Below are 12,961 nucleotides of genomic sequence, written 5' to 3' on the forward strand. Positions count from 1 at the left end.
ACTTTCCTGTGTACTCAGCTAATTTTAGTATGTCTACAGTACAGTAACAGTTCAAAAGGGGATCAGTGTACCAGACATAGTCGCATCCAGATGCAGTAAGTGGGTCATGGATTATGCAGCTGGGTCAAACAAACACTGCGGCCGTGAGTCAGTTTGGCAGCGGCTGGATGCATCGTGATCGTCCTGTCAGTCTGCATCGCAGAAGCAGCATAATGAGATCTACTGACCTGCGGCGACGCTGTTCTCTTAGTGCCCGCTTAATGTGCAGAGAGAACTGGGGCCGCAAAATAGCCACTGTGAGTGGGAATTAACGCTCGGAGACGGATTGCTGTGGATCTTTTTTTAGAGAAACTGTTGACGGCTCCGCCGCAGGAATGTTGTCTTGTCACGGCTGGGGTGGAAAAAAGCCGAGGTGTTACAGCAAGAACCTGTGACACTCAGTCAGAATCTAATTTTATTATTTACACTTGGAGAGAGATCGAGAGAGTTACAGCGTGTTTCCTTTGCTTAGATATTTGTTATTTCCCTGAAGGCTGAACTAATTATTAATTCAGCTCATTAACAGTGAATAATTTGTCAGGAAGTGCTGCGCGGCGCCGACCTTCACAATAAGACGCATGAATTATTGATTGTATATTTTCGTCAACATGTGTCACATATGTTCAGATAACACGTCCTCAGTGCAACAGAGGGCAGCACAACCTGCTTTCAGTCTGCATCACCTGTGATCATGTGGAGGAGAGTATCTTTGAACCTGACTGTGTCACCATAGCAACTAATGCTGCCTGGTCCAGAGCAGGTAATGTTTGCAGTTTAGAATCAGCTGGAAGCGACACACTTTTACTGTGTTACAAAAGGCCCAAGGAGGTTTTTCCCGCTTAAGGAATACAACATGCAACCTGCTGAGCATGTGTTACTAATGCTGCAGTGTAAAATATGACTCGTGGTCACAGGAAATCACAGCACACGTTCGGAAAACAAAAATATTTTTATGCTTGAAGTCTCGTTTTCACTGCTGGAGTTGAAAGGAGTAGAACACAGATTAGTAAATGAATCAGTCCATTTGTAGGATGTCTATCAGTAAGATCATTGAATCAGTACAAATAATCTGACTTTTTCCACACTTCCATCACTGGACAGTCAGATCTGAGCAGACTGATGTTTAAATACGTCACTTATAAAGTTTCAGAGCACTAATGTGCAGCTCCGTGTCACATTACTGTTTCCCGAGTGGGAAACATCAACAGTTTTCTTACTTTGTTTCCTTTTGCCATTTTACTTGTATAGCTGTTTCTCTGACTGAAGCAGGCGACGCTCAGTTTGGTCCACCTTCCTGCCGTTTGTGCAGCAAGAGATTCAAAGTGCCCTTTTATGTGAGCGTGCACTGAGCCTGAAGCTGGAAGCCCTGAATTAACGACAAAGGTTGATAACCACTGTCATGTTGACCGTTATTTCTGACAGAGCGTTTAGGTTTTGCTGAGCCAGCTAATGTAAAGAAAGCCTGGATATGCTGAGCGTAGTGCTTGCCTGCCTGATAGATATCACCAAGAAACTCCCCAAATCATCAAGATGTTATGTTTTGTTTAGTGTTTGTGCAGTAAAATAAACACATTTAACTGTTATTTTAGGCTTTTTTGTGCATTCTGAACAAAATAAAACATTTTATGGAAGCAAAATAGTCAAAAATCTCAAAATTAGCCGATGCATGAAAAACTGTATTTAACTTCTTGCTCTGAGCCTGGTGAAAAGGCAGTTTTTTTGAAACGTCATTTGTACTGATTCCCATTTGAAGCCCTTTGTTTATATTTTGCATGGACAGTTTTATCATCTTTAAAGCAAAAACCATCTCCAAAGTTTTCCATGAGCAAGCATGAGAAGATGAGAGAAGCTGGAATTGATTAAATCCGTGCAGTTCCACTCTTGAACTGGGTTATCATTGAGTACTTTTATAATATTCACACAAATGCTTCTTAATAGAAACTGGGAGCTTCAGGCCCTTGTGTGGCCCATTATTACCGCACGGCACTGCTGCCACACATCCAGCATCCCCCTGCTGTAACTGCACCCTCTGAATTTTCATCACAATCCCAGCTAGATGGCAGTAATGCACCCATAATGGCTCTGTAATGGAAACTGCTCATCATTGTGAAAAGTGCACGAGGAGTGTTGTCCTCCTTTGCAGGAAAATCACCAAAAATATATATTCTTGAACAAATCTTAGTTTGCTTGCACCGTCGGAGATAATTTTCATCCTTACCCACTTTTATTTTCAGCAGCTTCTTTGCAGTTTCCTAATAAAAAGCATTAGTGTTATGATACAAGCACACAGCCCTTTCAGAGGACCACACAGCAGCTCTCATATTGCATTATGTGTGCTCTGCTGGCACTAATCCCCACAGACAGGACACAATCTGGGTTTGGCTAATACACTCAATTTTAAAGGAGTTTCCTTATGCAAACATAATTTACATTTGTTATTTTCACATTTTTGTACAGTTTTTTTATTGAGTTTAATTCCTCTTTCTATCGACTCGCTAAATGCCACTGTGGTGTTTTACACCTGGTGGCTGCTTCATTTAGATGTTATTTGTGGAGCCTCTGTTAACTGCTGATCATTTGCTTTTAATTAAACCTCTTTATCACCAGGAGAGGCTTCGTTTCGCCTCACAGATGTTTAAAACTTTAATGTCCTCAAATGCTCCTCCACTTTTGTTTTTTGTTTTGTCCTTACAGTAATCTCAGTTTTGATCTCAAAACCAGCAGTCCAATTTTCTTTCTTGCAGCTTCGGCAAAAATAGGAGATTTGATTTTTTTTTCTTTTCTTTTCTATGAGCTGCAAAAACTTGCTCATGTTTTTCTTACAGCTGGAAAATGCCTGTTTATAGAAACTATTTTAAATAACTTGACGCCACCAGAACAGAGTGATGATAGCTTTAAAAGTACTTTGCTACATTTGTAGAGAATAGATGGTAAAATTTGATTATTTTAAGGCTTATATGGGGTTACATTAGCTTGTGAATATGGCAATGTGGAGAAAATCGTGAGCCACACTCTATTTAAATGTATATTTTGCTAGAAAAATGGACCCCAGGCTTCCTGAAGGACATTGAATGCTCTTCTTTGGATGTTGGCTGACTTTTGTCCTGTTCTCACTGCACCTCACTGCCTCTGGGGAGGCCAATCCGTCACTGATAGTGCTCCACTGTTTTTTCTATTCAGGTATTCTTTCACTGCCTCGGCAGTGTGTTTGGGATCATTGTGATGCTGAAAAATTAAGCTGCTGCCAAGCCTATGTTTTCCAGATGTTACCACATGTTGGATCAAAAGCTGATGGTACTTTTCTGAATTCATAATTCCACAAATTTTGACAGTCACTGTTGTACATCTTTTCTTACCACCTCTACAAACTGATGAAGATTTGAACCAAGGATTTCATCATCTCCATCAGACCCGTTGCCACTGACTTTCAGCCTTAGACCTGCCGTTTGTCGTCCACTTGTCAGTTTTCCTCACATTTTTAAGGACACGCTGCACACCATGCTGAGACATGCTAGGGTTTTGTCTAATAGCTCCTGGAGAACACAAAAAGTATTATTTTATACCTGTTATCTGTGTTACCAGTATTATGTTTGAGATTTTTCATAGACTCAACTAAAGAGACAAGAATGCACAATGCCCGCTAGTAACAGATCATTTTAAATTGGTTGTCTGTTATGAGTAGGCACAGCACTGGTTCATCTCTTGAGCTGGGTGCCGTTTTTATGCTTAAATGATTCTTGGGTCAGTGTTAAGTGACTTTAAGTGAAAAAACAAGAAGAAGACTTGTTCAATACAATATGGAAATTAGTAGGTCACTGTTTAGTGTAAATCCTTCCTGATTGTGTCCCTGCTGTTAGAGGAAAGTGACTTATGAAAATCATTTAAATCTAAAATCACATTATACAAAGTGTATTAGACTTTTTACCGTGTTACCTGTATTTGCAATAGTAGAATCACCAAAATAAAGCCATTTTATTTCCTGTAATCACAGAGCAGTGATGGTGTTGACGTGCGAGCAGATCCAGGAACAAACAGTGACTAAGATGAAACCGTGGCAGCCTTATCTCATTTCACAAAGAGCTTCTTTCTCGCTCAGGCTACTGGAGAAAATGCACAGTAATCACAAACTGCACAGCTGCTGGCAGCTTCACGTGTTTCTCTGAAGCCTTTTTTCCCAGTTATTATCTGGAATGAACTTCTGTCTCACTGCCCGTAATGCTGAGTCAGTCAGCTAGCTCACGTCAACACTCAGGGCGTCCTGCCCACACAAACTCGGGTACACAAGGTATAAAAAGGAAGTCTCAATGCTAGGCTCTCACCTGCCTGTCAAATGGAACAAGTGAAACATTCAATAAGTCATGATGATACTGTAAACTAATTTGATCTGGATGAGAAGAAATGCTTCAAAATCTTATTTATTATCTTTCTTCATCCGATAAGTGAATAAAATAAAAGTCCACCCAGATCTGACAGAGGGATGGAAATAATTCAGAAGTTTAAAGGATAAGATGCCTTTCATTAAATTTGTAAAGAACATGCAGAGACAGGCAGAAGCTTTTTGAGGCCAGTGATGGCAGGAAAAACCACACTGCACTAAGGGGACTGTAATGCACGGCGGTGGGAACGCATAAGTGCGGCAGTCTCCCTTACAGTGATGTCGGTGAACTCAAATCTGTTGAAGGAGTCATAAATTTTAAGATAATCTGCCCAAAAGAATGATACAAGCAACAGAACTTGGATTTTTGTTTTGTTTTAGAGCCCAGAGTCTTCCACTGATCACACAGAGCATCTGCGTGAAGCCAAGGAAGGAAAGAAAATAAGGCGATGCTCTTGTGTGGATAAACTGAAGATCCTCACCTCGCTGCCATCACAGAGAGAAAGTAGTTTATTTCATACATGCTAGTGGCCAATCAGTTCTACAGCTAAAAGATGGTAAATAGCATTACTACAGCTCCTCCTCCTCCTAAATCCTAAATGGACAAAACAGCTCTCCTGCTAAAAGCTCCACTCTGCTCACCAGCCAGCTGTTAAGTGTGTCTGTGTGCAGTTCGGTGCTGAGCTGCTGGTTGGAGCTTTTGTAAGGATTTTCACTGAAAGCTGCTGACAGTGAAATGAACTGAAACGGAAGCAATAATGTCGATTCATTGCTTCATTTTCTCATTGTCAGTAAACATAGTAAAAATCACAAGACTCAAACCCAGAAAGATACGTTTTACAGCAGATATTTCCCACTATAAATTCAGCAGCATTTGAATTTACAAAAAAAAAAGTTGGAAAGCTGTGCAAAATGTTACAAATATAAATGAATCTCGTAAATCACAACAGAACATAGAAAACAGCAAATGTTTAAACAGAGAAAGTGTACCATTATTAAGAAATAATAAAGGTTATTTTTGAATTTTATGGCAGCAACATGTCTCAGAAAAGTTGGGAGAGGGTCTTGTTTACCGCTGTTTAGCATCCCCTCCTCTTTAGCAACAGTTCATAGACATCTGGGAACAGTGGAGACCAGCTGATGGATTTTTGTCCCATCATAATCTGACATGGATCTAGCCGCTGAACAGTCCTGGGCCCATGAGCCAATGCTTGAGTTGTTGAAAGGTCTGGATAGCGGGCAGGCTTCTTCAGCTCCCTGACTCTTCTGCTGTGATGCCATGCTGCTGAAATACATGCAGTATGCTATTTAGCATCACCTTGCTGAAATCTTCTAGGCCTTCCATGTCTAGGCCAAACATGTCATCTGGATTGGAGCTTCTGCTGCTCTAAAACCTGTAAATACTCATATACTGATCATATATCCAGTGCAAGCTACCAATTTCACAGGCACTAATGCACAAACCATCAGAGATGCAAGCAAGTCAGATCATCGATCTAGTCTTAGTCTGGACGATGCAGCGTCCATATTTGCCAAAAGGAATTTCAAATTTAGATTTGTCTGACCACAGAAGAGTTTTCCACGCTGCATCGACACTCTCTCACCACAACAGTGTTTCTGACTCCTGCCCACATTTGGCTTCTTCAGTATAGCTTTCATAGCTGCTTCCATTCCAATTTTTAGACATGTTGCTGCCACTGAATTCAAAATTACTAATATTTTGCTTGAAGTAGTAAAATACCTCAGTTTAAACATGTCACATGTTTTCTATGATCTACTGTGAATAAAATGAACTTTGCAAATCACTGAATTCTGTTTATTTTACAAAGCATCCCAGCAACATTTTTTTTAATTGCAGTTGTATTTATTACATTTTGTAAAGATTCAATTTATGTTTTAATTGCTGCAGTTATTGTTTACTGGAGCAGAAAGTTGGTGTGTGTGTTGGTTTCCTTTCACCTTACACATTTGATGGATGGACTTCTGCTCTCTGTAGTCAGAGAAGAGGCTGCACTTACAGTTCAACAACACCAGGTGGCAGTATTAGCTTTACTGGCTTCCTACCAGGCTGTGTGATTGAAGGAGTCCACTGTGGACTAAAACAAAGATAAAAACAACCATGCAAGCTTTGCAAAAGACAAACATCCCAAACAAGTGAAACAGCGCACATATATTTACATATTAACACCAATGGCATTGTGAGCATGCCTGTTCACCACACAGAGAAAACCTGCAGCTGAAAGCAGTCGACAGTAAAGCAGCAGCCATGGAGTCACCATAAAGCACAGCGCTCTACAGCGGTTCATATTTACAATTTGTATATGAAACAAAGGCATGTGACTTTATTTACTGTGCCAGAGTACAGTCATGCATGGTTCGCCGTAAAACGCTCTGCTGCTGTGAAACTCCCGTTACTGACGTTGGCCTTACAAAGTAGGGAACGTGAAGCAAAACCGACCGACACCGATATCAGAGCTGACACGTCAAACAACTGCGAACAACATTAAAGAGCCATTACCGTTAAATAAAATACAGTTTCTTCTAGGGAACAACACGTTGATGAACATTTCCAACCTTTTTTTTCTTTTTTTTTTTAAAGTTTACTCCATCAACACCGAACATGCAAGTAGATCACACACGAACCATCGACGTGGAAGAACCAGTTTTCTTATCAGCTCGTGCTGTCAATCCAGTGACGATCAGAGGAAAAAAACATCCGCCAGTATTAAGACCACTTGGAAATATCTTCGGAAGCATTAGGCAATCATTATTGCACGGAGAGGTATGTGCGCTTTGAGACAGATGGGCATGACCGCGGAGTTTTAATGTCATGAATTTAATAAGAGCAAGCAAACCTGACATGCGGGACTGCGCGAGAGAATAATTAAACATTTCCCCTCGTCAAACGTCCCGGCGCAATTATTCTTCGTGAGTGGGCTCTGTCCACGAGGAGCATTTAGACCGATCTTAAAGCACTGAAAGGATGTGAATGCTTGCCAGTACTGTGAAGAAAATGGTTTCAGCTTTGTGTTGGGACTGTTTAGATCCGAGATTAGAGTATTGATCTGTGATTGTGGACAACCCTCCCCCCACCCCATCCCACCTGTCTGGGCATGATGTTTTGAATTATGACACAAAGGAGGATATGGATCCGTCACAGTCATGCAGAACAATCCTTAAAACATGCGATGAGACGTCCTTCATCCCGGGTCTTCAGGCGGTCCCTCTGGTGTCAGTTATAGGGGAGGAAGCTCGGGTTCATTCCTGCAGCGTGGATCCGGGCAGCTCGTTGGTCAGTGTGTGCCAGCGCTCCACTTTCTTGCCCTTGTTCTTCAGACAGTCTATCCAGTGCTGCAGAGTGTCTCCCTGTGAATGACACCCTAAGGATACCCCCCCTTACAAAAGCAGAAACAGAGCAGACAGTCAGAGGTCAAGAAGAGCAGGCACAGCAAGCTCCAGCACACAGCTTCTGAATATGTCTTGTATTGTTTTGTATTCCATTTTATTTATAATAGACGTCTAAAACACAGAGGATCAACAATGAAACCTCATGTTCCAGGCTTTTAATGGGTTTTTTTTATTCTGATCAGGTACTAATTAGACCTGTACATATTTTTTACCTTTGTCTAATGAAGTGTGTTCAGATTGGCCATTAATTGTGCTGAAAAATTAAAACGTCAGTAATGTTTTTTCTTTCTTTCTCTGAGTCAAGTTCCCCTGCAAACAGCCCATTGTGTTAGATCTAAGCCCCATCTTGTTTTTCACATGTGTTGAAGCACCTAGAGTGCGTATTATTTCAGGTCGGGAGATGTAGTTAGTTTGACTCATGAGCTTGGAAAGTGTGTATCCATTTCCATATGAAAATAATCCTTAACAAATGCCATTGTTCCAATTTGAGGAACATATGCCCACAACCTGACTGCCCATCTGCTTCAGAAAAATACCACAAACTGTATTTTTATGCAACATTTTCACAGTAGAAGAAGGTTTGGTGCTGAAAGTCTTGAACTAGGGCATGTTTGTCACTGTTTCTGTTCAGAACTGTTATCCACAAAAGACGTTTGGTTTGCTGGTGTCAGGATCTCATCTCTGCTTTTACCTATGATGTTAGCACAACAGAGTCTGAGGTCAAGGTCCTCAGCTGGAAATAGGTGGAGTGCCCACTCTGGGTCAGCGAGAGCTGAGTGTGAAAGCAAAGCTGTCGGTGAACCGCTCGATCCACGTTCCTAACATCACCTGCGATCACAGGCTTTGTGTAGTGACCGAAAGAATAAGATTGCAGATACAAGCGGCAGAAATTAGCTTCCTCCTACACGTGTCTGGACTCTCTTTTAGGGAAAGGGTGAGGATCTCGGTTATTTGGAAGGGGCTCAGAGTAGAGCCGCTGCTCCTCCATATTAAAAGGAGCCAGTTGAGGTGGTTCAGGCATCTGACCAGGATCCCTCCTGGAAGCCACCTAGATGAGGTGTTTCGGGCATGTCCTACAGAGGATGTCCCGGGGTAGACCCAGGACATTACACCTCTCAGCTGGCCCCATTGTCCCCCATAGAGCTGGTGGACGTAACTGGGAACACTGTCTGGGCATCGCTGCTAAGACTGTTGCTCAGAAAAACAGCAGAACATGGACGGATGGACGGACATCTTCATGTGATTTGCAAAATAAAAATGTAGAAAAATGCCAATGAAGAATTCAAACTTTTTACCTTAAAAGAGATTTAAAAGTGGAAGTAAATATAATCAAATGCAAGAATCTTAGGCTAAACATCTAAAAATGACCTGTAGCCTCACTTGTGGCATGAACTTACCTATGAAGTCATTGGATTTTCCTAAATCATAGTCCCACACGGTGACCTCCAGCGTCTTGGTCGCTAATTCTGAGAAGGAGATCTCATAGAAAAACTCCTGAGTAAAGACAGAGTGAACAGTCAGAAGATCTCGAGTCTCAGAAAACCTTTAATGCAGCTAACTGGTTGGAGGATACATTTAAAGCTTCTAAATGAGCTGCACCTTCGCTTTCAGTCATTACTGAAGTGGATGATGCGTACCTCATTAAACTCCGGGTTGAGAGTCTTTTTAATGACCGCTGTTTTGTGCTTGGATTTCTTGTGAACGTCTGGCTTCAGGTACCTGTGACAGAAGAATGTTTTACCGTCGTGTATACGATTCATTACTGTTCATATGTCAAAGCAGTGGAAGAAAGAATAACAGTCACGGCTGTAAAGGTCAGAGGAGGAAATCATGATTTTTCTATAACTGTTGAGGAAGAGGAAAGAGTCAGTGATTGCTGTGTTACTCTTACTTCATTCTTTATTCTAAATGAATACACCATATTGAAGCGCTACTAAGCATTAGATCAGCTGATTATTATTTTTTGCACTAATCTCGCCAGCTGGTAGCTGTAGCTTCATATTGAACAGACAGTGATATCAGTCTTCTCTAATCCAAGTCCCCCATCGATCCCCTGAAGGTTTCATGTATTATTTGTTAAACCCACAGAGGGGACTGATCAGTATGTCCTTCACCAGCACAGCACAGATTGTAAATTCACAGCCTCCCTTTGCGAGCTGTCATTAAATTCTCGGGATATTTTTAAGCCAGCTGGAAGCAGCGTGGCAAAAATCTCTATTCACATTTGCTTTCCACCCACCACCCACAGCTCGGGCTCGAGCGTATGTTCCCACACACTCTCAGACACAACAAAGCATCTGGGAAGATGCTCCCGCCAAAGGGCAAAGATGTGAGCACGCATCCAAAATGAAACAAGATGCGTGATGTGTTCTTGTGGATGTGTGAGGGATGCATGCGTAGGTTTGGTGCATGTAAAGCGGGAGAGAGAGAAAACCGGAGTTTGAAGCATAACGGGAAAAGATAAGGGAGATTAGTGTGTGCGTGAGGTGAGGCGAGCGTGCTGGCATTTCTGCGTTTGTGCGTGTCCATGTGTGTGTGTGTGAGCGTGTGAGATGGGAGGTTGTGGAGTGTTTTACTTATTGCAGAAACAGCCTCAAAGCCAGAACCAGCACTCAGGAAAACACTGACACGAGACGAGGGGCGATTTTTAAAGCTCATTTGTCCACTTTATGTCAGTTTGCATCATTCAAAACAGATACAGACACAAACAGACACACAGTGACACACGCAGTCTTCATCAGTGAGTAATGAATCTCCAGAGGACCTCTCTGACAACAATAGCACCCACATCTGGTTTTTTTTTCTAATCCTGGACCTCCTCATGATCCAACGCACCCATAACATTAGATCATGTCACTGCCTTTCAGTCAGTTTCAAGCCTGTCAATACCCATAGTCTCATAGTTGTCTTATAGTCATCGTGATGAATGAGTGACACATTTCCCAGTGGCCTCTATTTGTGTGAAAAGCTGCACTCATCCCTCATCGTTACCTGATGTGAGGTTAACTCGAGCCATCGATCACTCGTGAGTGGCAACAAAAGGTGATTTATAGGGTCTGTATGAGCCAAGAGCCAACCTGAGGTATTAAGGTGTTGAAGGAGGGAGACGAAGATTGTCCTGAAACGAGGATCGTGACATGTGAGTCCATCAGTCTGATCTGTGTCACGTGTTCATGTATCAGAATGTGTGTGTGAGCATTGTTGTGTGATAATAATAGTATGCTTATACATTTTTTTTTTTTAATTAAATGTATGCATTATTAAAAATAATTTTAAAGACTTGATAATTAGAAATAAAGTCCTTAAATATCACAGACAGGTAGCTAAAGAGATGACAATTTGTTTTAGTAAAGCTGATAACGTATGGCATCACAACCACCTGCAGCAAGTACAGATGTGTGTGTGTGTGTGTGTATTTCTAATATGAGTTACTATGAGGGCAGTGATCTGAGGTTAATTGATTAGCCTGCAGGTACATTTAGAGTGACAGCCAAGATTTGAATCCAGTCGAGTGCAATTCATATTATTAACCAAGGAAATCAATACGCTTACTATATCTCTTTCAAAATGATAGGTTAGAGGTGTTTATGTTTTGGTGATTATCACCTCCTGCACCAATATCACAGTATTCCAGGCAAACATCAAAGGTTTATGCCTCAGCTTTTGTTTGTCTGAAAGTCGCTAGTGAACACGAGTAATATTCAAATATCATAAAAGATACCATGTGACGAGTGGATCTTTTGCTCCCACTGATAGTCGCTAGGATTAGGTACCTTTTCATATTCAAACAGATACCTGGAAATTTGTACTGTACAGTTTTTGTGTGTATGTGTGTACTTTCTCATGGTGAAATAATAAATTGCCAACTTCATCATATAATTATTCTCTTAAAAAATAAGTTTCTGCTTCTATATTTAAGCATTTTGTTATTTATTTCATACATTATACACACCATACAGAATAAAACCTTTGTGTTTGACCAGGTGTTTCACACAGATTAGATGTGTTGCTATGACCACCTTTGGATTTTGCATTTAAAATATTTGTTATCTGAGCAAACTCGCAACACGAACCTTTGACGAGTTCTAATTTCAGTGATCTCAACGTAACATTCACACATTAAGTTTTATTAAAGTCTTAAGTGATAACTTGATGAGGAAGTCACCTTGGATTTTCAGATATATGCGATAGAGAATAAAAGTGTACAGTCAGTAGCAGCCAGCACCATTTGGTTGGTATGCTGAAAAGTAGTGAATACTGTACCCGGCCCCATTGGTTCCTCGCCTCTAAGCAGGTATGCGCCCACTTCGCAATGCCGGTGTTTATTTTCCCATCTTTGCTACGAGGTGCTCAGTTTTTCTGGTATTCTCTGGTTTCTGGTTGCCACCTCCCTGCTGTTCTCCTTGTGTGTGGAGATCTCTTAAAATTTAAGGGGTTACTTAAGCAAACTGCTGAGGCTTTGTTGCTGCTGTGGGTTGGACCATCGAGAAATAGGAATGGCGTTTCAGGGGCGGTTCAAGGACATGGAGGCTTGGTCTAAAGTATTTTGGCTATTCATGAAATTCATGACTTGATGGCGTGCTTACGTTTTAACGTAGGGGTCGGAGAAACCGTTGACGTCCATGGCTGCCAGATGGGCGCAGCGCTTGACGCCCACACACAGTCCGCCACGAGCTCTCTCCTTGGCCTCGCCCTTCAAGTCGCCATCGGTGGATGGCGGGAGGAACTGGAGGCAGAGCAGCAAGCGTCCTCTCTCCTCTAGACTTCTCTGCTGCTCCGTCTCCCACTGAAAGAGAGAAACAAATGAAAATCATAGAAACGCCAAACGAGCGGCCTTTGTAGTTCACACATTAGTGACTCGGCCTAAGCTTCAGGGTCAATAATGAAAATGAGGCAGCAGTTTTGTTCCACGACCTTCAAATCTGCTGCAATCAATGAGGTTTTTTTTTGTTTTGTTCTGCTTTTTGCATTATGTGTGATTTTAAATGTGCAGTGTAAGAATTAGCAGCTGACTCCGGCCCTGCTGAGCCTTTCACTAACTTGTGGCTTATTGATTGTTTTAGAGGCCCCACGACTTTATTGGTTTTTTTTCTCCCTTTTGTTTTCATCACCGTTATTTCTAGCCACAGAAAGCAGCTG

At 41.7% G+C, this 12,961-nt stretch overlaps 1 protein-coding gene across 1 annotated transcript in view; it reads right to left on the reverse strand.

Moving 5' to 3' along the window:
* Positions 1-5,601: 5,601 nt before the first annotated feature.
* Positions 5,602-12,961, reverse strand: part of LOC146663531 (double C2-like domain-containing protein alpha) — a 28,572-nt gene continuing 21,212 nt past the window's right edge. The window contains exons 8-11 of the mRNA XM_085416328.1: positions 12,409-12,608; positions 9,460-9,541; positions 9,220-9,316; positions 5,602-7,809 (exon numbers count right to left, since the gene is read on the reverse strand). Of these exons, the coding sequence (XP_085272454.1) occupies positions 7,673-7,809; positions 9,220-9,316; positions 9,460-9,541; positions 12,409-12,608 (516 nt within the window). The 3' untranslated portion in view covers positions 5,602-7,672. The remainder of the gene's footprint in view (positions 7,810-9,219; positions 9,317-9,459; positions 9,542-12,408; positions 12,609-12,961) is intronic.

The sequence above is a fragment of the Rhamphochromis longiceps genome, linkage group LG8 (genome assembly GCF_057381845.1).
Source record: "Rhamphochromis longiceps isolate RC_006_pf linkage group LG8, R_longiceps_female_GT1.1, whole genome shotgun sequence".
In the NCBI taxonomy this organism is placed as follows: Eukaryota; Metazoa; Chordata; class Actinopteri; order Cichliformes; family Cichlidae; genus Rhamphochromis; species Rhamphochromis longiceps.